This window comes from Triticum aestivum, chromosome 4A (assembly GCF_018294505.1).
Source record: "Triticum aestivum cultivar Chinese Spring chromosome 4A, IWGSC CS RefSeq v2.1, whole genome shotgun sequence".
NCBI lineage: Eukaryota > Viridiplantae > Streptophyta > Magnoliopsida > Poales > Poaceae > Triticum > Triticum aestivum.
Genome location: NC_057803.1, coordinates 593,510,108 through 593,533,365, shown reverse-complemented (window position 1 = coordinate 593,533,365; position 23,258 = coordinate 593,510,108). Strand labels below are relative to the sequence as shown.

Below are 23,258 nucleotides of genomic sequence, written 5' to 3'. Positions count from 1 at the left end.
TTTTTTTGTTTTGCTAAGAAAATGATATGGATTATTTTAAAATTATATATGTCTAGGACACATATATAACCGCCCCTAAAGAATTGTATAAATTACCAACACTGCGAATTGTGTACATATTGTAAAAGGTAATAGTAATGTTTCAACTGACTCTAATACTTTTATTGCGTTCCAACATTGTAACCTATCTATAGCATGAGATAAGCATTGATGTGGCAAGGAATAACATGTTTAAATCAGGTGTAACATATACTTTTCATCTGTAGTTCAACAAATAATTAATATGTGGACTTATGAAAACTCATATAAGATTTGTCTAAGTGCAAAAATGTTGAACAATTAACTGTGATTTCTTTTTGATATACAAAGTTCTACCGGTTGATGTGTTTTGGTACAGTTAAGGAGGTTGTGGTGGCCGCCTAGGGTAGATCGGGAGGAGCGCGTCGCCTGGTCAGCACGTGGCTGGCCACGTGCTGGAATGCTGGTCCAACAAATAATTAATATGCACACCTAAAAGAGTAATGTGAGATATGTCTCACTGCTATAATGTTGAACCACCAGGTGTGATTTGTTTTCTGACATATGAAATTCTACTGGTTATGATATACTACCTCTGATCCAAATTAATTGACACAACATCTATACAATTTTCATTTTATATTTTATAGAGGCCGCCTCAATTAATTCGAACCGAACAGAGTATATATTTTGGTACGGTTGTGAAGATTGAACGGATGTGATCATTTTAGGTATAACTATGTGGATCCGACGAATCCTATTTATTTAGGCACCACTATATCGATCTGGTACAATCATGTAATCCCCCGTCCCATGATACAAATGACTCCTACAATATGTTTAGAATCTACCAATAAAGTGATGGTCCACCAGATCGATGACCGAACATTTTTCTTTTCTTTTTTAGGAACCTCTAGCACATCTCTTTCATTGTATAGTACTCCCTCTGTCTGAAAATACTTGTCAGATAAATGGGTATATCTAGAGGTATTTTCGTTTTACATACATCTATTTTATCCATTTTCCAACAAGTATTTTCGCATGGAGGGAGTATATTTAAGATTGGAATATATGATTTCATGAATGTTTTTTTTTTCAAATGTGTGATATACTGTAAAAGGTCCTCGTGAAATTGCGATTTTGCATAATTAGCTCATACCTTTTCTGCTTGCTCACGACAGTGCAACTGTACACTTCATGAACATCGCACTTAACAGCGACCATGTTGTTCCCTTCGATTATTGGACCCTTTTCCTCCTCACATATGACTGTCCAGCTACTGTGCTTCCCGGACAGTAACTGCAAACCAGACGCACGCTCACAAATCAATCCAGAATTTAAGGCAACTAAATAGACAACTTCCATTTGCCCTAAATAGGCTTCCTCCGACCACTAGACCTCGCCGGCCGAGTCATTAATTAGCCGGACAAACCAACGCATGCATGGATCAGCCCCCTCTTCTTGGGAGCGGCCCCAGAGCCGCAGCCATTACCCGCAATGGTTCAGCTCCCTCCGTCGCAATGCATCAGCACGCAGCCTCTACAACAACTTCACCACCGGAAAAGGCGCCGGCGGCGACACCATTCCGGGCCTCGGAACACTGTGGAGAGTCTAGCCACAACAGGAGATCATCTGACACGATCAAGGCCAAGATCATGTCCCACCCTCTCTATCCGGCTCTCCTCGGAGCCTTTATTGACTGCCGGAAAGTAGGTGCCATTCCAATTTGACATTAGACAACTCGTATCTTGCTGCCCTGCTGTCTCTTATTTGGTTATTTTTCCTCTGCCCAATAAGGTCGGAGCGCCGCCGGAAGTCGTTGGTCGGCTCTCCTCCCTCGTCGACGAGCTCCGGCCAAATTCAGCCGGCATCCAGGAACAGCCGGCGGACCCAGAGCTCGACCAGTTCATGGTAACAAGCATTACATGATTAGTTTAGCTAGCTGGAGCTTAATTATTTGCATACATGGACCTAACGATATATATGCTTTTGTGTGTGTGTGTGTGTGTGTGTGTGTGTGTGTGTGTGTGTGTCTGTGCAGGAGACCTACCGTGATATGCTGGTGATGTACAGTGAGGAGCTCACGAGGCAAATCCAAGAAGCCAATCAGTTCTTGAGGAGCGCCGAGGCCCATATCGACTCGTTTGCACTAGGTGCGTGTGCATGCTTAATTATACTAGTAAGTTATTTTTGCAGGCTTGTCTTTGGGAGTTTGGGATGATGCCAAGACTATTGCAGCCTTGCGGGCATCCTATACTTATTTGTCATCTTTGTTTTTTGCGGGAATACTTTTTTTATAGGAACTTTTGATCTATTCATTTTCAATCATAATAGTACAACGAACACACGAAATAATAAAAATTATATCCAGATTCGTAGACCACCTAGCGACGACTACAAGCATTGAAGCAAGCCGAAGACGCGTCGCCGTCTATTTGTCATCATCTATGAAAGAAAACAAGTGCCAGTGTAGCGTACCATGTGGTGTTTATAATTCCCAAACCTCTAGCTTAATTAGGACTCTTAAATGTCTTGAATTGGTAAACTTTTATCGATAAGAAGGGACTTTGAGGCCAACATGGTATCAAGGTTGTTTGTGTGCATCTTGTGATCCAGAGGCCGTGGTTCTCCCCTTATAAAAAAAACATGGCAAAGATGATATAACCGCAAGGAGTATAAACTCGATCTCAACATGGCAAAGATGTGCACAACTCTATCAAGTCGACAATCCCCCAAAAAATAATAGTGTCATAGTCTAACATAAAAAAGATGAAGAATGTCTTAGGGCGCTGGGGTAAACAACTTGCACCCAAGCCATACACTAAACCAGCATTCATGTGGGGTAAACACCTCTCTGATTAGGGATGTAAATTTGTGACCCTCAGGGTTCCCTCCGACTCTTCTTAGCTCAACCAAATGTACTAAATTTATAAAAGTGGGGTGACTTCTGAAAATTTAGTTTATTTAGTTCAACTAAAGAGGGCCAGAGAATGCTCTAAAGGGTACCAATTTGCACCCCTATCCCTGATCATCTGCTCACACCGCATACATGCTACTCCCTCCGTCCGGGTTTATTAGGCCTCTTGCATCACAAGCATGTCCCCTTTTATAAGGCTCCGCATTGGAAAGGTGCATGCATGCAATCATTTCATTGGTTGCATTGAAAGCGATTGTTGTTGGTGTCATGGCTGGAAAATTAATACACTTCATGCGTGCTTTTTCATTGGCTGCATGCATGTGAGAGAGTGCATTGGGAGTGGAATGGAGGAATTAATGTGAGCAAATTACTATGTGTCTTGGTCTAAGAGAAGTTGTCTTTAGGTCTAATAAACTCGGACAGAGGGAGTAATTTGAACAACTTCATGTGCTCCGACCGCTGAAGCATAGACCATTCATGAAACCAACACGTAAATGAGTGTATAACCTGCAAAGGAGTACAAGTCTTCTTTTTGTCAAAAATCATATCGTTCTTGGATAGCGAAAGAACCCAACATAAGGCACCACCCCCATCAAGATATGAGAGGAAAGCTTCTTATTGATACCCACAACCAGGTGTCAAAAATATTATGCACATTACAATATGGATGTATATTTAAGGTCACCATGACTATAGACCAAACAACTCAAGCGGACTTGTATTCTGGTCACAATAAAAGACCAGAGTTTAGTAAAATAATATACATAGGCACCTTTAGGGTTGAAATATGCAATTGTACATGTACTTAAGATACTAAGCTCCCTAGGGATGCTAGCTTCTGGTGTCGGGGCTTAAGGGGTCATTGATGGGACCAGTAATAAGGGAGTGAATCAATATATGTGTGCTACGTTAATGTTTACTTCAAGATGAACGTGTGACGCCCATATGTTAATTTATGTGTTACGTGTAATAACGGCACACCCACACATAGAACAATTTAGTATACCTCGCACACCAGACACCCTATCTCGTCAACAAACAAAAAACGCAAATGTAATTAAAAGCCCGCCTACCTCGGATGAAACACACAATATTAATGAACCAACCAGCCGTAACAGGCTGGAAAGAAAAACTTAACTCATGACTGAAGAACGGTGCGGCAAAACACGCATTGCCCTCTGGTGGTTATAGAAACATGTAACTACCAAATTTTCATTAGATACAAAACCCACTACCACTAACACCTCTTGAGTTAGCAAGAAGTATTTCTAGTCAACTTAGGAACATATATGCCCCCAAGTTTTATTTATTTACCATAGCTATGTATGAAGCCACTGCTGAACCGGGCATAATCAAGCTATAAGATTTGCCACCTCAGTTTTTTTATGAGTTTGGGAGAGAGAAGAGGAGTGGATTGTAAACCTATAGCGGGCTGCAACATGGACTCCAATACACTTTGCCAGAAACAAGATGGGTAAGACATTAGTGACATAATATGTAGAGCTAGCGTCTACCATATGGATATGCTTTTAGATTGACTATATATATATGATGTGGCGAAATAGAGCATTAGCCTTGGGAAAATACACAGGAGATCCTGGGTGCTCCACACCCCTGTACAAATATGAAACATAAAAGAATACCAATTATTTAAAAAAAATCTGAAATTTAGGGATATCAAACCTGGGTTCTCAATCTACTTCCGTGTGAAGTTCCGTGAAAAAATACTAGTAAACGTATCCATGGCAAATGAAATACTGTCCGAACAAAAATACACCCAAACAGTTTTTTTATACATAGGAAATTTATCTTTTTTACCACGAATACGCTTCCTGTTATTTTTTTCACAAAATTTCACACGGGAGTAGATCAGGAACCTAGGTTTGATATCCCAAAATCCCAGTTTTTTAATATTTTTTAAATGTAATGTTATTATAGGGGTGTGAAGCATCCGGGTGCTACAAATCTGCTTCCATTAGTCTTGCTCTTAGAGCTAGGTTCATATATACCCCCTTTGTTTCAGTATACAAAACGTGTTGTTATATTCAAAAGCCAAACATTTGTATGTTTGATCAGGTTTATAGAATGGTCATATTAGCATCTACAATATCAAATAAAGAAAAAATAAATATATTTATGGTGGATCTAATGATACTGATATGACGTTGTAGATATTGCAAATCAAACACAAAAACTTAGTTGTCCCAAATCTTGATTGCTAGCTAGATGCTCCATTATGAGAGTAAAAGCAAAAAGGCGTACTGTATGAGACACCCGTTGCCTTGTCTTGGAAAAGAGAAGCATGGAGATGAAGGCACATGCATGCTGAAACGGCCCGTATGGCCACATGGCAAAGCAACTGCTGGCCAGCTACCACGCAGAGACGCCCATTGATGCATATGCACATGTCAGCCTTGGCGCTGCATGCATGCGGTTGCGATCTCGCCACGCATACATGATAGTACATGCATGGGCATGTGCTCGTCTGGCTGAAATGTTCTCTGCCTCCGTTGGCCGTACCGCCCGATTATTATCCAACTTTTTGTGCCTGCATGACTGCATAGGATCAATTAGCTTGATCTGAAAGAGACCATGGTCAGTTCGATATTGGATGGTGTGGTGGTGGTGGACTGGTGGTGGGGCGTGCTACCATGCATGTTCTGTGGTGATCTGGTGGTTACATTACATGTGCAGCTAGCCAGCAGCCGATCGATCGACGATAGCAAAAGCAAACCGATCGATCTAGTGATAATATTTGCGTCAATTTATAGCACACTATCTTTCTAGCTAACGTTGGCTCGTTAGATGAAACTACTAATTACTGACCTATATATGTCTTTGGTTATTTGCTGGATCGTTGCCGTGTGTCTTAAGCAACTGGCGACAACAACGACGAGTGCGGGGGTTCTTCTTCTGAAGATGAGCAGGAGACCTGCGACGTCGCCGGCCTGCCTTCCGGCAAGGGCAAGCAGCTGAAGAGCCAGCCCCTGGACAAGTACAGCGGCTACCTGAGAGGCCTCTGGAGGGAGCTCTCCGGGAAGAAGAAGAAGAAGAAGAGCGGGAGGCTGCCGAGGGAGGCGCGCCAGAGGCTCCTGCACTGGTGGCAGCTGCACCAGGGATGGCCCTACCCATCGGTACGTGCTTGGCTACGTACTTTGGGTTCATGCATGCATGCATGCATGCATACATGGAGATCGTTACGTACTCCTATCTTGGTTTTTGAGCTTCGTACTGATAGCTAATGGCGACATACGTAACGTGCATGCGTTCCAGGAACCGGAGAAGCAGGCGTTGGCTGAGTCGACGGGGCTCGACACGAGGCAGATCAACAACTGGTTCATCAACCAGAGGAAGCGGCACTGGAGGCAGGCGCCGCCGGCGACGAGTAGCAGGTTGCAGCATATCAACGCCGGTGCTTCCAGCAGCAGCTCTCCTGCCGTCCTTGGGATGGAAGGCCAGCACTTCACCGGACGGAGTGGGTATCCCGACGGTGGTCCGTTGAGACTCTGATCAGTGGGCATATACCATCGTATTCCACACACGTCCAGACGTGCCTGCGGTAGATTTGATTTATTGCAGAGTGAAGTTCATGATAGAGCGTAAACGTGATCAACTCAACAATAATTTTTCCAACCATCGACTATAGTTAAATAATGCACTTTAGCTACATTTCAGTCAGCTGAAATTTCACTTTTGGATCAGTCAATTTTGTGGCCGTGGGATTTTTCTTTAAGGTTTGTGTTGCGTTTTTTCCCTGACCTGTGTTGTTTGTTGTGTGGGCTTCTTTCTTTTTTTTGACTGACCCCTTACTTGGGTCAGTCGATTTCCTTCTGGGCCAAAGCCCATTAACTGTGTGATCCATTCCTGCTCTCTCTCCCTTCATTTTTTTTAATATTTTTTAGTTTTTATGTGCTTTTGCTTTTGTTTTTCTATTTCTCTTTGTTAGTTGGTTTTATTTTTATTTTGTGGATATTTTTTGGGATGTTGGGTGAGTGTAATGTACACACATAAATAATTTGCAATATGTGCAAAACTTACACTACTATATGATTATTGTTTGCGTACTAAAAAGTATAATTTAAGAGCGAAGTTGTGTGCAAGTTTTGCAAACTTATTTTTTTTATTTTTCAATGGATTATAATAATGCTACTAATTCATTCTTCCTCATTTTAATTAATTAATTTATTTGTGTTTCTTCTTAAAGGCTAGTACTAATGACACTAATTAATAATTTATTAGAAAAACTTACTACTTTGATTTTTGTTTTAGTTTCTATTTTATTTTTTCTTCTTAAAGGGTAATACTAGTGTTAATAATTCAATCTTCCTTGGAATGCCTCATTATTTTGATTGTGTTCTAGTTTTTATTTCATTTTCTTTTTTCCATAAAGAGTAATATGTAAGCCACTAATACATTCTTTCTTGAAAACTTTGGTATTTCGGTTTTTAAGTATTATTTTATTTCCTTTATTCCTTTGTGATAATACCAATGCCGCATTTCTTCTTAGGAAGCTTCCTTTTTCTGAAAATTACACTATTATATTCTTATTCCCGCATATTATAAAAATGCGCAACTTCTGTGCAAATTGTTTGCCAAATATTTCATTATTTGTTTTATTATTTTCAGGTCCTTTCTTCTTAACGGGAAACCAATGACACAAATTCATTGTTTCTTAGAAAACTTCCCTATTTTAATTTTCTTTAAGTTTCTATTTATTTTCTTTATTCTTTAAGGGTAATACCAATACCTCTAATTCATTCCTACCTGGGATTTTTTTTGTGAAATTTCACTATTTCTGCTTATTTTTGCATATTATAAAAAAGCGCAATTTCTATTCAAACCATGTGCAAATTTTGTCATTATTGTCTTTTTTACTTCTCTTTCCTCCTAAATGGTAACACCGATACCACTAATTCATTATTTTGATCCAGAGAAGTAGAGACACCATGGATCAAATGCCAATGCTACAAATTCATTCTTTCTTTAGAAAATTTTCATTTTGCGAAAAAATTCACTATTATGTGTTTATTCTTGCATATTATAAAAAAGCGCAATTTTTGTGCAGATTCTGTGCAATTTTTGTCATTATTTTGTTTTAATTTTTTATATCATTTTCTTTCCTATTCAAGGGTATTTTTGCTTCACTTTTTTATTTATGTTTTCCATTTCTATGGGTTTTTCTTTTTCCTTTTTCTTTCCTTTATTGGTTATTTTTGTTTTTTGTGGGTTTTTGGCTAAGTATAATTATATACAAACAAATACTATATAATATGCGCCAAAATTTCATGATTATATGATTATTTTTGCATATTATGATAAAGTGAAATTTCAGTGCAAAGTTCTGCGCATGTTTTTTTAGTCGTCTTTCTTCTTAAAGGAAATACATTATTTTAGTTACAATCTGTAGGAATTATAGCAGAACGCAAAAAATGCACTATTTTATGCTTATTCTTTGCATATTTCAAAAAGTGTAATATCAGTGCAAATTGTGTGCAAGTTTTGAAAGTTTTTTTTTCCTTTTTTCTTTTTCTTTCTTCTTAAAGGCTTTCATTCTTTCTTAGAAAACTTCATTATTTTGATTCTTTTTAGTTTTTTCTGAAAGTGTAATACCAATGCCACAAGTGTTTTACCGTGTTTGTTCATTCGTTCTAGTATGCATGTAGTCCATATTCAAATATTCAAATCATCGTATATTTATGTATGAAGGGAGCATTCACAAGTGTACGTGCATGCATGAATGGTTTGTACGCATGCACCCACAACTTAAAAATTCAATTTGAGTAAAAAAAGAACGTTACACATAGTGAAGCATGAACGTTACGGTTAGAGGCACACTTGAACGAAACATGTTTGGGTCAGTCGACTGACTGAAATCTTGTTTTTCAATCAGTTGACTTGTAGCCAGTCCCATCCGTAAGATGTGTATAAGCTTTCACTTTAGCTATATGCCAGTTAGCAGAAAATTCTTTTTGGGTCAATCGATTTTGTGGTCGTCCCATTCTACTTTGAGATGTGTGACGTTTTATTTTTCTTCTGTGTCATTTTGGTGGTGAGTTGGCCTGCGTGGAATCGATTGACCCCTATTTTGGGTAAGTCAAATAACTTCTTGGGCTTGTTTTTGCACTCATGAAAAAATAATGAGCTTGGTTTAACATGGTTAGAGGTGACAAAAAATAAATATCCATCTACAAAAAAAAGTGTTCATGTATCTTATAAAAGTGTGCATGTATTACTCACCTAAAAATAAGTAAAATCAAAATAAATTAAAATAGAACGGAGGAAAACTAAAAGGGAAAGGTGATAGTGAAAAAAAGGGAAAGCAAATAAAAAAGAAAAACAATAGAGCAGGCATAAAGAAATCCTAAAAAATATAAAAACATGAAAATGAAGGAAATAATCAAATGAAACATAAAAAATATTGTGGCAAAATGAAACTTGAAATAAAGCAGCAAGAAAAGAAAAGAAAAACATGCCGGTCTAGTCAGGCCGGTACCCTTTTCTCTCAATAAGTGAAATATAGCGAATATTTTTTTTAGGAAGGAGATAGAGTGAATATAGTGGTTCGTGGTTTTTCTCGGGTGGTCATGGAACCGTTGGATCGCGACGGCCGATGGATGAGATTCGCGTTGGAGGCCCAAATCAAGATAGCCTAGTACTCTGTGTTCGTTCTGATCATGGGTACGGTCTGTACTCGTACAATTTCCACTCGACCAGCGAGAAAATCGGTGTTTTGTCGGTTCCTTTTTGAATGACTATGAGTCTCTCGGTCAAATTCAAAGCATGAGCTTTGACGTACAGATTCCACAGATCCATGGTGAAAGCACGAGGCTTGGCAGGTCAAATGATTTTCCACATCTCTGTAGAATTTGAAAGACCGCTGAATGGACGGGAAAATTCGAGACGCATTTCTCGGTGGAGGTCGGCGGGTCTACGCAGCCGTGCGTGTGCGTTGATGGCGCGACGGAGCCGAATCTGAACGACCCACGACCGGCTGAGGTAATCGATGAGGCAAGCTAATTTCGTACGCATTTAGCTGGGTCTACGCGGCCTTGTCTGCTGATGGTCATGATGTGTGACGGAACGGAATCTGAACGAGGTAGGCAATGAGTTGCTTGATCGGATCTTCTATGGCGCCTCCTGCGATTTTACCAGCACATACCACAGTTCTCGGAGCATATACAGCCGGGCTATTCAAACTCGTCTCAGACGCCCAGGTGAGCAGACCGGTCACAAAAAATCGACCCAGCTGAGTGCGTCCGCATGACAGCCCAACCCACCATCGACCCCACCGACGTCCCAAACAAACCCAATCTACCTCCTCGCTCGCAACCCTAGCTCACTCACTCTCCTCTCTCGCTTTGTCCTCTCGTCTTTCCTTTCTAGTTCCGATACAATCCGGCAACCATATTGACCTCCGGCAACCGCTCCAACTCTGACCCGGATGTTGACGAGGAGCTGGCCTCTGCATTGAGCGGTCCAAGGTGGACACCGGCAGCTCCGGATATGCAGTGATGCTGTAGCTCCCCCGCCAGCGCAGCGCAGACGCCGGCGATGGCCCCTCGGGCCCACGCGCAGCTCCGCGAGGGTTGTGCAGTCCGCGCCTCCCCCACGCCAGCCACTGCCCCTGCCGACTGCTGCTCCCCACATGGGCAACGGTGGGTGCTTGTGCCCGCCCCAGCAGCCCGAATGCGCACGCCAAAATTGGAGGCATGTGTCGCTCGCCGCCAAAGGCAGTGTGCAAGGGAGAGGGACGCTGCGGAGCAGTCCGTGCGCCGCCGCCGCGGGATGCAGGCGGAACCTGACGAGGACAAGCGGCTCCTCGGTTGGGTCTACCGCCGGTCGCTTACAACGGCGGAGACGGACGCTCAGTGGCTCCGTCAGAGGAACGCCAAGGCGGTCCGGATTGCCATTGAGTAGTCCAAGCCCGAGGCGGCAGAGGCAGTTCGGCTGGCGAAGCTCAAGCGGCAGCAGGACATGACCGTTCGGCGACTCAAAGGGCTCATCATTCTCTCCGACTCCTCCTCCGACGAAGAATAGGACTCCGGTTGTCGCACGAGGCAGCAGGACATGACAGTCCAAGCCCGTGAATGGCGACAACCACGGCGCCTCGTGCGACGATCCTCCACCAGCCGCCGACGCCTACAGGTGCGCCGACGACTGGAAGGAGAAAGAAACGGCGAGGAAGTGGTGAAGACAGTGGCGGCGCCAGGTTCTAGAGGGTGGGTATTCATTTTGGAGGAGGGTATTCATTTTGCCCAAATCATCACTGTTTTTGCAAAAAAAATCGCTTGTTTTATATAAAATTTCAATGGTTTGTCAAAATCTTGGGTATTCAACCGAATACCCAAGAAGACCCCTGGCGCCGCCCCTGGGTGAAGATCCGCCTTCTCCACTTTAATTTCAAATTTTTGAATGTAGTTTGAACTTGTCCGTCGTATTATGTGACTTATATGAACTTTGGTGATCTATTGAAGATCCGGCTGTGATATTTTGTTGAACGGATTGTGTATTTGTTTGTCTGTTTTCTATGTTCGCTCATGATCTATCTAGTTTTTTTATCGATGTTGCATGGTTTAGTATGAATATAAGAGATCGGATATAAGATATGTGGATATGGACGACGCAATTTAAAAACTAACTGGTTAGTGACCGCGAAAATACCCAGGCACGTCCGCGGTTGTTTGAGGGGCCGGATTTGCCACGTCTAGCTGTGGATGCTCTGATGGCTTTAGACTTTCGTCGTCACCTGTCCCTTGTCGTCGCTGAACACATACGATAATTACAACAAGCATCTAAACGAACGCCTTAGCATAGCATAGGCCAGCCTTTGTTTCGCACGACCATTTCAATTCTTGTGCTTCTTCGCCAAAAAAGAGAGTCAATTCTTGTGCAGACGTAGGAACGGAGAACAAAACTAAACAGAACAGCAGGGCAAAGCAAGAGGCGCGCCGAGCGTCCGCCCGTCCATAAGTAGCGCAGGCAGCCAGCGAGTCGTCTTCAAGCCACGGCCTCCATCGCTCCATCCACCATCCATCCATCGCCACCGGAGAGCCAACAACAGCAGAGCAATCCACCGAGCGCGACGATGTGCTACCAGGTGAAGTGCGCCACTTGCGGCAAGTCCACGTGGGCGGGCTGCGGCCGCCACGTCGCCTCCGTGCACCGGCAGATCCCCGACGGCCAGCACTGCGCCTGCCGCGACTGGCCGGGCGTCTCCGCCGACGCCAACGCCGCCGGCTCCACCTCCGGCGCCGTCAAGGAGTCCTCCACCTGCGTCATCCTGTGATGTGAGGCGCGAGTCGCCGTCCGCCGTGCCCGTGGCCGTCCGTTGACTTGTGCTCTGCCTCTCCGGCCGGATCCAAGCCGTGGTGGTGGGCGCGTCGCGTGCAGCAGCTAGCGCATAGATTTGTCATCTCTTGTATACTCTTGTAGTATTACTATCGTGAAATAATTCTGGATTGTAACCAATAATCTCAAGTCTTTCGTTGTGTTTTCTTTCATTTGGGATTCTGTCTGTGTTGCCAGTTCTCAACAGCTTCCTCTGCTAGATTCAGTACAACCTACTACTCGTAGTAGCATGCATACATAGTTCAGCCCAGGGGCACATAACAGCCGAGCAAAACAAGTTTTAAGTTTGGCACATGTAGATAGATTGCTCTCTTTCACAACAACTGCTATAACTCAGAGGTTACACCAAAACTAGCTTGATCATTGCATCACCAGAGCATGCAAGTCTCGGCAAGTAATTCAAGGGTCTGTGTGTGCATGGCCAAAAATGGCCTGAAAAGTTGTGCAGGCACCTATTTAAACACAAAATTACACCCTTGCAACCAAACAGGCAACGGTTCCGACGCTTTCTTTGCAACTAGGTTCACCTGAGTTGCCGTTGCTATCTTCATCTGTTGCACTCGTTGTCTGAATTCTTTCCACGGATCATCTGTCATCAGCGGATTCATTCAGTTGACTGGCAGAAAGCAGAATCAACACCCTTGTGAGTCTCATCCATTCCGCCTTAAACGTAAAAGATGAAGACTTGTGAGGCCAAAAGATAGTTTCTTTTCCTAATTTAAGCCCTTCAAAACAAATCTTCGGGGATCTCTTCAATGCTGGGGGGCGCCCATCACATAACTCCGTCGTTGGGTCACGTGCTTGATTTTGGACAAAGTGGGCTTGATCCCGTACAACAACCTGCTTGATTTTGGACAAACTGGGCTTGATCCCATACAAGATCTGGCCATTTTTATGACGCCATCCATGCGCGGATCTGCTTCAAGGACATCAAGACGTTGCTGGAGGACAACTCCGACTGCGACCTCCAGATATTCGAGCAAGGGTACTCGGACGCCACGGTGAGAGTCGACGACTGCCGCAACAAGACGATTCCCATCCAAGGCGAGTCAACGTCCACGTACGGCAAGGCAACACAGACGGCCACCAGAGCTTTCTGGCTTTCCGGCTGGGCCTGCTGGTTGCCAACCCCTAGGTCGATCCATCGCACTCGCACCCTAGTTCTTCGGGCACTCCGTAGTTACTCGCACCCACATTCCTTGGAGCCATATATAGTTTTTTTGGACGATAACAGGAGAGCTGTTATATTTGAAGAAGACGGTACGAGGACCCGAACTGCTTGGTTATTAAAGGGAAATCGGGCGAAAACCTAAACAACGGCAAGCCACATCTAGTAACCTAGGCCTAAAACACCACAATACATATAAGACGTTCGCAAGGCTGACAAAGTCTGCCAAGAGCCTATTCATCAACCGCGACGACGCTGGAGAGGAACGACATGCCCAAAGGAGGCGGACATATGCAGCTCCGATCCCACAAGAACCGGCCAACATGGCTCATCTGACGCCTCGCATGTGAAAAGTGCTCAAGCTGCCCAACCTCGACGACCGACGTGCATCCGCTCCATCCACAAGCCACAAGCCTGAGCAAATCCAACTCCAAAACACCATCAAGAGTGAGCTCTAAGCTTCAACATTGCCCGATCCGGAAGACCATATCTAGGGTTTCCCCTGGAGCATGGTAGAAAGGAGGATGAGGACTGCACATCGACGCCTCCAACAAGGATACGACGCCTGAAGGCGCCGCCGTCGATGACTCCGGACGCAGCCGAAGTACAGTTTTCACTAACAACCACAACCATCCAAAGCCAAGGATCGGCCGGCCCATCTGACCAACCACCTCCGCGTGCCACGCCGACCGTCGGACCTCCTGTCGCCAGCGCCGCGCCATCAACAGGAGCAGCAGAGCCGGCGGCCCCACCATGTTGGCCGGTGCACGTGCACCCAGCCGCCCGCACCGCCGCCCACAGCTCCATGCCTCCGCCGCGTCGCCGCGTAGATCTAGAGCACATCTCGCTGTGGCCCGGCCGGGCGCCGGCACCCAAGCCACAATGGTGCAACGCGCCGCGTGTTGGGGAACGTAGCAGAATTTTAAAATTTTCTACGCATCACCAAGATCAATCTATGGAGTCATCTAGCAACGAGGGATAGAGGAGTGCATCTACATACCCTTGTAGATCGTGCGCGGAAGCGTTCAAGAGAACGGGGTTGATGGAGTCGTACTCGACGTGATCCAAATCACCGATGACCTAGTGCCGAACGGACGGCACCTCCGCGTTCAACACACGTATGGTTGGAAGACGTCTCCTCCTTCTTGATCCAGCAAGGGGGAAGGAGAGGTTGATGAAGATCCAGCAGCACGACGGCATGGTCCCGGCAGCATGATCCCGGCAGGGCTTCACCAAGCGCAAGCGGGGAGGAGAGGTATCACGGAGGGAGAGGGAGGCGCCAAGAGCAAGGGGATGCGGCTGCCCTCCCTCCCTCCTCTTTATATAGGGGCCTTGGGGGCGCCGGCCCTAGGAGATGGATCTCCAAGGGGGCGGCAGCCAAGGGGTGGCTTCCCCCCCCCCCCCCCAAGCCAAGTGGGGGGCGCCCCCACCCCTAGGGTTTCCTAACCCTAGGCGCAGGGGAGGCCCAAGGGGGGCGCACCAGCCCACTAGGGGCTGGTTCCCTCCCAATTCAGCCCATGGGGCCCTCCGGGATGGGTGGCCCCACCGGGTGGACCCCCGGGACCCTTTCGGTGGTCCCGGTACAATACCGGCGACCCCCGAAACCTTCCCGATGGCCGAAATTGTACTTCCTATATATAAATCTTTACCTCCGGACCATTCCGGAACTCCTCGTGACGTCCTGGATCTCATCCGGGACTCTGAACAACTTTCGGATTACTGCATACTAATATCTCTACAACCCTAGCGTCACCGAACCTTAAGTGTGTAGACCCTACGGGTTCGGGAAACATGCAGACATGACCGAGACGCCTCTCCGGTCAATAACCAACAGCGGGATCTGGATACCCATGTTCGCTCCCACATGCTCCACGATGATCTCATCGGATGAACCACGATGTCGAGGATTCAATCAATCCGTATACAATTCCCTTTGTCGATCGGTACGTTACTTGCCCGAGACTCGATCGTCGGTATCCCAATACCTTGTTCAATCTCGTTACCGGCAAGTCACTTTACTCGTGACGTAATGCATGATCCCGTGATCAACCACTTGGTCACATTGAGCTCATTATGATGATGCATTACCGAGTGGGCCTAGAGATACCTCTCTGTCACACGGAGTGACAAATCCCAGTCTCGATTCGTGCCAACCCAACAGACACTTTCGGAGGTACCTGTAGTGTACCTTTATAGTCACCCAGTTACGTTGTGACGTTTGGCACACCCAAGGCACTCCTACAGTATCCGGGAGTTGCACAATCTCATGGTCTAAGGAAATGATACTTGACATTCGGAAAAGCTACAGCAAACGAACTACACGATCTTTGAGCTATGCTTAGGATTGGGTCTTGTCCATCACATCATTCTCCTAATGATGTGATCCCGTTATCAATGACATCCAATGTCCATAGTCAGGAAACCATGACTATCTTTTAATCAACGAGCTAGTCAACTAGAGGCTCACTAGGGACATGTTGTGGTCTATGTATTCACACATGTATTACGATTTCCGGATAACACAATTATAGCATGAACAATAGCCAATTATCATGAACAAAGAAATATAATAATAACCATTTTATTATTGCCTCTAGGGCATATTTCCAACACCGCGACCACCGGGCCCTTAGGGACGCCGCGCGGAGCCCATGCCGCGGCACTACCGCCTGCAGCTCCATGCCACCGCCGCGTAGATTTGGGGCGCACCTCGCTGCGGTCCGGCGCCCCGCGCCCTAAGCTGCCCAGCCGCCACCTTCCTTGGGCCGTCCCGAGCTTCGCTGACATGCGCCCTCCGGCGGCGGCGGGACGGGAAGGGGAGTGGGGAAGCTGCGGCGGCTAGAGTTTTCTCCCTCGAGCCGCCAGGGAGGCGACGCGGGGGTCTGGTCTGAGAGGTTGAGCCATCTGTAGTGACACCCCATTCCTTGGGGCTACATATTTATGGATAAAAGGTGGTTTAAGAAGCACCAAAATCATAGGACTGGGAAAATCACAGGAAATGAAATAACATGTATCTCAAATCTTATGAATAGGAATAGGAAAATAGACGCTCTTTGGTTCATATCATAAGTTTTTTTCTTCATTAAGTCTAGGCTAATATTTATTTTCCTATGAAATGTGGAGGATAAGAAGAATTCCTCCATAGGAATAAGATTCTATTCCTACAAACCAAAGGCTTTAAAACATTTTTTTGTATAGAAATCATATGCTCTTAAAAATACTACAGAATTCCTTCGAACCAAAGGAGGCCTAACGGGGAATGCTTAGGTAGTCGTTGTTGGGACGCAGTCATTATTGTGAAAATAAATTTAAAGCTAAGCATTGAATTGATATAAAAATCATGTCATTAATGCAATAATATTAAAGAGAAATGCCTATGTTGTCGGGTTTTTTAATATTATCCGGCAAGTTCAAGGACGTCCGAGCGACGTCCACTGTGGCCTGCCGCTAGGCGAGCACCAGCAAGCTCCTGTACGAGTACGACCTCTGTGTCCAGATGCTTACGGGTTCGTCGGACAGCGGTGACGTACGCAGCCATGCACTCGCCGCCGCGGATGCGGTCCTCAAGTCCTACTCGGCCACCGGCGTGGCGATCGACGAGACGCAGCGGTCGGCATCCCACCGGCCACCGCATGAGGGAGAGGGAGGCCCTGCTATCCTGCACGCAGTACTACTTCCAGGCGCGCATTTGCTTCGTGGACATCAAGACGTTGCTAGAGGACAACTCCAACTGCGACCTCGAGACATTCGAGCAAGTGTACTCGGACGCCATCCAAGGCGAGCCACCGTCCACGTACCACATGGTCAACACCAACGGCCATCGGAGCTTTCTGACTTTTCGGCGGGGCCTGTTAGTTGCCAGCCCGTAGCCTCCTTTGGTTCATAGGATAGAAAAATCATAGAAATAGAAAAGTCATGCGAAATGAAATGACATGTATCTTAAATCTTATAAATAGGAATGAGTAGACGCTCTTTGGTTCAGATTATAAGATTTTTTTTTCATTACGTCTAGGCTAATGTTTATTTTTTTATGAAATATGGATAATAATAAGAATTTCTCTATGAAAATAGGATTCTATTCCTACAAACCAAAGGGCTCTAAAGGATTATATCATTTGAAAATCCTATAGAATTCCTCCAAACCAAAGGAGGACTAAAGGGGAATGCATAGGTAGTCGTTGTCGGAACGCAGTTATTAATGTAAAAGTAATTTAAAAGCCAAGTGTTGAATCAGTTTTAAAATCAGGTCATTAGTGCAATAAAATTAAACAGAAATGCCTATGTACTAGTCATTTTCTTAATATTATACGTATGTAGTCGTCCTTGGGACACAACCATTAATGCAAAAATAATTTGAAAACCAACCGCAAAATCAGTTTGAAAAACAACCAGTCATTAATGCAAAAATAATTTAAAACCAAGCGTTGAATCAATTTGAAAATCAAGTCATTAATGCAATTAAATTGAAGAAAAATATGTATGCACTATACTAGTTGTTGTTGGGATGTAATCATTAATCTCTACTATTAAAGATAATGCGTATGTAATTGTTGTTGGGACGTAATCATTAATCTCTACTATTTAAAGGGAATGTTGTATGAGACCGGGTCTCATAGACCAGCTTGTGAGACCCTATCGGATGAGCGACATGTGGCATCGACAATCTCAGAGCACCCTAATCCTACTTCATGTCTGATCTCAATCCCAACAGCTGATTCCCGATTCCAGAACCCCACGTACGTACATACGTACATCCTTCGTCGCTCTAATAGGTACCTGGGACTAGGGTTTTCTTTATTTTCCTCGCGTCTATGGCGGCCACGCCCAAGGGCCTCGACGGCGGCGGCCAACCGGCACGACGCAGCAGCGAGGACCTCTCTTTCATGACCTCGCCGAAGAAGCTCATCGCCGGCGGCCTGTCGGACGGCTCGTCCATGGCGGATGCATGCCATGATGTTGGCCCGGCGGACACCACGTTCATGGCGGCCGTGCAGCAAGATGCATCCAGCTGCTATGTGATACCGCAGTCCTCCATGGCGGCGAACTCCCGGCCGGTGGTTCCAATGTTATCTAAGGCGCCACATCCATCTATAACTCTTCCAGTCCCGGTAAGTGATCCATGCGGCCAAGCTGGCTGAGTGATTGCACTAGTCCAGTGCTTGGCAACTATCTGATTGCTTACACTGAAACTCGTGAACTATGAAGCTTATGCAACCCGGAAGCCAAGAAGAACATATGGTGGGTGTGCGTCAAGACATCGTTCTGGCCGGCCGGACAAACTCGTCAACCGCGGCGACGCGTCAAGGCGCGTCCAGCAGCTCCGTCATGCATTCAGTCAGGGCGGTGCCAGCGGCGGCGACGGCGATCTGTGGGTCTAGGACTTGTCCTATCACGGTGCGTGTGAGATGCATGGGTACATAAGTATTCAGAATATACATGTGCATAGTTCTGCGCTAGCTTGGTTCATACATTCGATGCTAGCCACTGTTATATATAGCATTAGTTGTAGAACTGAACTTGAAAATATGTAAATTAATAATGTTGAATTATGTTGTTCGAACGCCAGGAGGAAAATATGGAATTCTGTAAATCGACGAACAGTGCAATGGGCGAGTCGATCCGTGAGCCTATGACGCCGAGAAATATGTTTACCCATGATACTGGCCTGGAGTTTGTGGGAGTTGATAAAGGAGAAGAAAATTGTGTAAGTAAGGTAAATAATACCATATAAACCTATCTTTTAATATAAAATATGTATCGATTGATTTTAAAATAATTATACTACAATGCTGATGGTGTTGGTGTATTTCATGTGTGTAACAGGATAATCCGAATGCATCTTCAAAGCAGATTGTGCCAAAGAAGGGAATGAGTTTTGATTCTGAAGAAGAGGCATACAAGTTCTATAACGCGTATGCCAAAAGTAAAGGATTTAGTGTCAGATGGACACACAGAAAAGCAAGAGCAGATGATACCTTATCTGCTAGGTATTTAGTTTGCAGTAAGGAAGGAGTAAAGGGTAAACATAGCACACATGAGACGAGGAAAGAGCGGGCTTCTACGAGGACAGATTGCAAAGCTCGTGTTCAGTTCCATATTACTCCGGCGGGTGTTTGGTTGATTCAGAAGGCTGTCAATGAGCACAATCATCACATGGTATCTCCGGACAAGGCACACATGTTAAGATCACAACGACAGCTACTAGATGTCGATAAACACATGATCAACCACATGCGGTCAGCAGGTATACGACCATCAAAAATATATAATTATTTTGAAGAATGGTGTGCAGGAGCACAAAATGTGCCTTTCTTGGAGATGGATTCCAATAACTATATAACAAGAGAGCGTAGCAAGTATTTGGAGACCAAAGATGCCCAAACTCTCATGGAGTATTTAAAGAACAAACAAGTGGAAGATCCATCATTTTTCTATGCTGTGCAACTTAATAAAGAGGATGGTACACTAGCAAATTTCTTCTGGGCTGATGGACAATCAATAATGGATTATTCTTTGTTTGGAGATGTTATTTCTTTTGACACCACATTCTCCACCAATAAGTTTGAAATGCCATTTGCTCCTCTGCTTGGTGTTAACCATCACAAGCAGACTATTGTTTTCGGTGCTGCAATAATATTTGATGAAACTGCCGACTCGTTTGTGTGGCTTTTCAGCACCTTCCTACAAGCAATGTCCGGTAAGGAGCCAAAAACAATTTTCACTGATCAGTGTGTTGCAAGTATGAATGCAATTGCAGAGGTATTCCCGAGCGCAAGCCATCGCCTTTGTCTATGGCATCTATATCAAAATGCCGTTAAACATTTGAGTCATGTTATTGCTGACCATCCGGAATTTCTTTCTGAACTCAAGCAGTGTGTATATGAAGAAAGGTCAGTTGCACATTTTGAATCAAGATGGCATGATTTATTGGTTAAATACAGCCTTGAGGATAATTCTTGGATTAACAATATGTTCAAATTTCGTGAGAAGTGGGCAACCGTATATAGGCGAGATTCATTTAGTGCAGACGTGACATCGACCCAGAGGAGTGAAGGGATGAACAATGCCTTCAAAACAACATTCAATGGAAAACTCTCGCTTTCAGAGTTGCTAGAAAAATATGACAAGTGTGTCGCACGTCTTCGACGCGAAGAAAAATATGAAGATTTTCAATCGCGCCATACAGACCCAGTGCTTTGCATAGCTAGACATCCTTTGTTGAAGGAGGCAGCTGCATCATACACGAGGTCACTCTATACTTATTTTGAAGAGGAATTTCAGAGGCAGTTTACTTGGTCATGCACTCTGTTGTGTAATGAAAGCACAATCAACACGTACAAAGTTAAATCCTTTTATCAAGAGGATGGTGAAGCCATTGTCGATTTTAACCCAACAACTTTGGAGATATCTTGTTCTTGCAAGTTGTATGGATGTTGGGTATGTATACATTCTTCGTCTGTCAACTAATATGAAATTATAGGATTAACCTAATGGTTTGCTATTAATTTTGTAGGTATTTTGTGCAAGCATGCTCATAAAGTTTACAATTTTTGTAATATTGTCACATTGCCAAGCCAATACATAATGAATAGATGGACAAAGTACGCAAAACAAGATATCTTCAATTCTAAAGTAGGGGTTAATGATAATGCAGAATTGCAGTGTGCCCAAATTTCTCGAAAGATGCTATCGCTTGCATTGAAGTGTAAACCCTCAAAGGAGGTTCTTCGACACCTAGACAATGGTATTGATAAGTTGGCTTCTGAAGTATGTGAGTTGCTAAGCAAAGTAAGTGTGGATGAAAATGAGGAGACAAGATGTTATGCTGAATTTACCGCAGATGTTGATAAAGCACGGGTATCATTTCGAGCCCCTAAACGGAAAAAAAGGCCCAATGGAGAAACGGTCAAAAGATGCACTGGAAGCACCAAAGAAAGGAAAAGATAAGGCTACATCAAAGAAAGGAAGAAGTAAGGCTGCATCAAAGAAAGGTAGGTTTACTGTTTATTTCCCTAGGTTCGAGTAGTTTCCCATCTTATACAAAAATAACATAATGTGCAGGGGGAGGTATAAAACATACCGCAGTGTCACGTACAACCGAATTAACAACACATCCGGTTGGACCTTCAGAATTTTTAGTAAGTATATCAAATGTTTATACTATATAATTCTTATATTTACATGGTGACATAATTTATTATATTCATTCTATTTAAACAGGGGTCATTGGAACTTAGATCAGAGACGGGTATGTTTATTATTTATTTTCCTAGGTCTGAATAGTTTCTATTTTTCCCTGTAATCTCGCATTTTTGAATACAAACACATAAAAAACACAATGTGCAGGGAGAGGTATAGGACATTCGTCAGTGTCACGTACAAGGGAATTAACAACACATCCAATTGGACCTTCGATATTCCCGGTAAGCATATCAGTAAAAGTTTATACTATATGATTCATATTTGACATGGTGACATAATTTATCCCATTAATTTATTTATAACAGGGGTCATTCGATCATACAACGGAATTAACAACAAATCTGATTGGACATTCAGAATTTCCCGTAAGCATATGGATAATGTTTTATACTACGCGGTTCATATTTTTGACATGGTCAAATAATTTATTTCATTCCTCTTACTGAAACAGGGGTCATCGAATCCGAATGCTTGTTTTCAAAATATAGCTCCATCATTGTCGACATCCCTGTCATTTGGTGATTATTCTGCTTTCTATGCTCCACCACGTATTCCAGGGGAATTTACAAGTTTGTTGCTTCAAGCTGATAAACAAAACCCAACACTGTCTACCATTCGGCGATTGGATTTCAACGAAGGTACAAGTACAAGCAGGTTTCAGTGGTGACATCTGTTCTAGTCATCACATAAACCACAAGAACAGGAGGCAACTGCATTAGCAACGAGCTCATGTGTCCTTTTCATTTTTATTGTCTGGGTTTTCCTTACGGACCTGTAAACAAATATATTAATTTTAGTGGTTGTTCTTTGGACCATCAGGCCAACAAAACACATCGAGATGAACATATATTTGTTTCTCATGCTTCGAAAACCATTCTATGCATTTCAATTGTGCCAAATGAGCTCATGTGTCCTTTTCTTTTTCATGTGTGGATTGTACCTTATAAAGATGTAAACAAATATTGTACATCCACACTTAGATCAAAGCATAGGTTCAGCAAGTCATGCTGAAGAGGAGAGCAAACCAAATTTGTGTAGTACTAAATTGAAAAAATCATCATGGCAATAAATGTATTTGTTTCACAAAATCATCATGGAGTTTGGGCAATGAACAATATAATTTCATGGGAATCAGTACATGGGATCGATCGGTGGGCACGAACTTGTGATATACAAGCACGTAACGGAACCCAGCTTGATACGTCTCGGCGCTGCTGTGGCCAAAACGAGTTGCTACGACCACTCACGGCGTCTTAGTGTGCACCAACATGACCGTCGAGTCCGGCCAGAAAGCAATCATGGCATACGGCCGCCATGGTCGAGCCCAAGCAGTCCGTCTCGCCGCGACCATGGAGACAAGCAAGTGCACCGGCAAGGAGCAGTTAGACGCGTCTCTACGAGGAGTCAGTCCGGCTGTCCCCAACGACGCCTTGGCGCACGACCGCCATGAACGTGCTGTCCGCCCGGCCAACATCGTGGCGTGCATCCGCCATGGACGAGCCGTCCGACAGGCCGCCGGCGACGAGCTTCTTCGGCGAGGTCATGGAAGAGAGGTCGTCGCTGCTGCGTAATGCCGGTTGGCCGCCGCCGTCAAGGCCCTTGGGG

The 23,258-nt window shown here is 44.4% G+C and overlaps 1 protein-coding gene across 1 annotated transcript; it reads left to right on the top strand.

Moving 5' to 3' along the window:
* Positions 1 to 1,538: 1,538 nt before the first annotated feature.
* Positions 1,539 to 6,525, top strand: LOC123082448 (homeobox protein knotted-1-like 4). Its single transcript, XM_044504775.1, has 5 exons — positions 1,539 to 1,727; positions 1,816 to 1,929; positions 2,060 to 2,171; positions 5,810 to 6,069; positions 6,209 to 6,525. The coding sequence occupies exons 1-5, from the start codon at positions 1,539 to 1,541 to the stop codon at positions 6,443 to 6,445; spliced, it is 912 nt and encodes a 303-aa protein (XP_044360710.1). The 3' UTR covers positions 6,446 to 6,525.
* Positions 6,526 to 23,258: the final 16,733 nt, after the last annotated feature.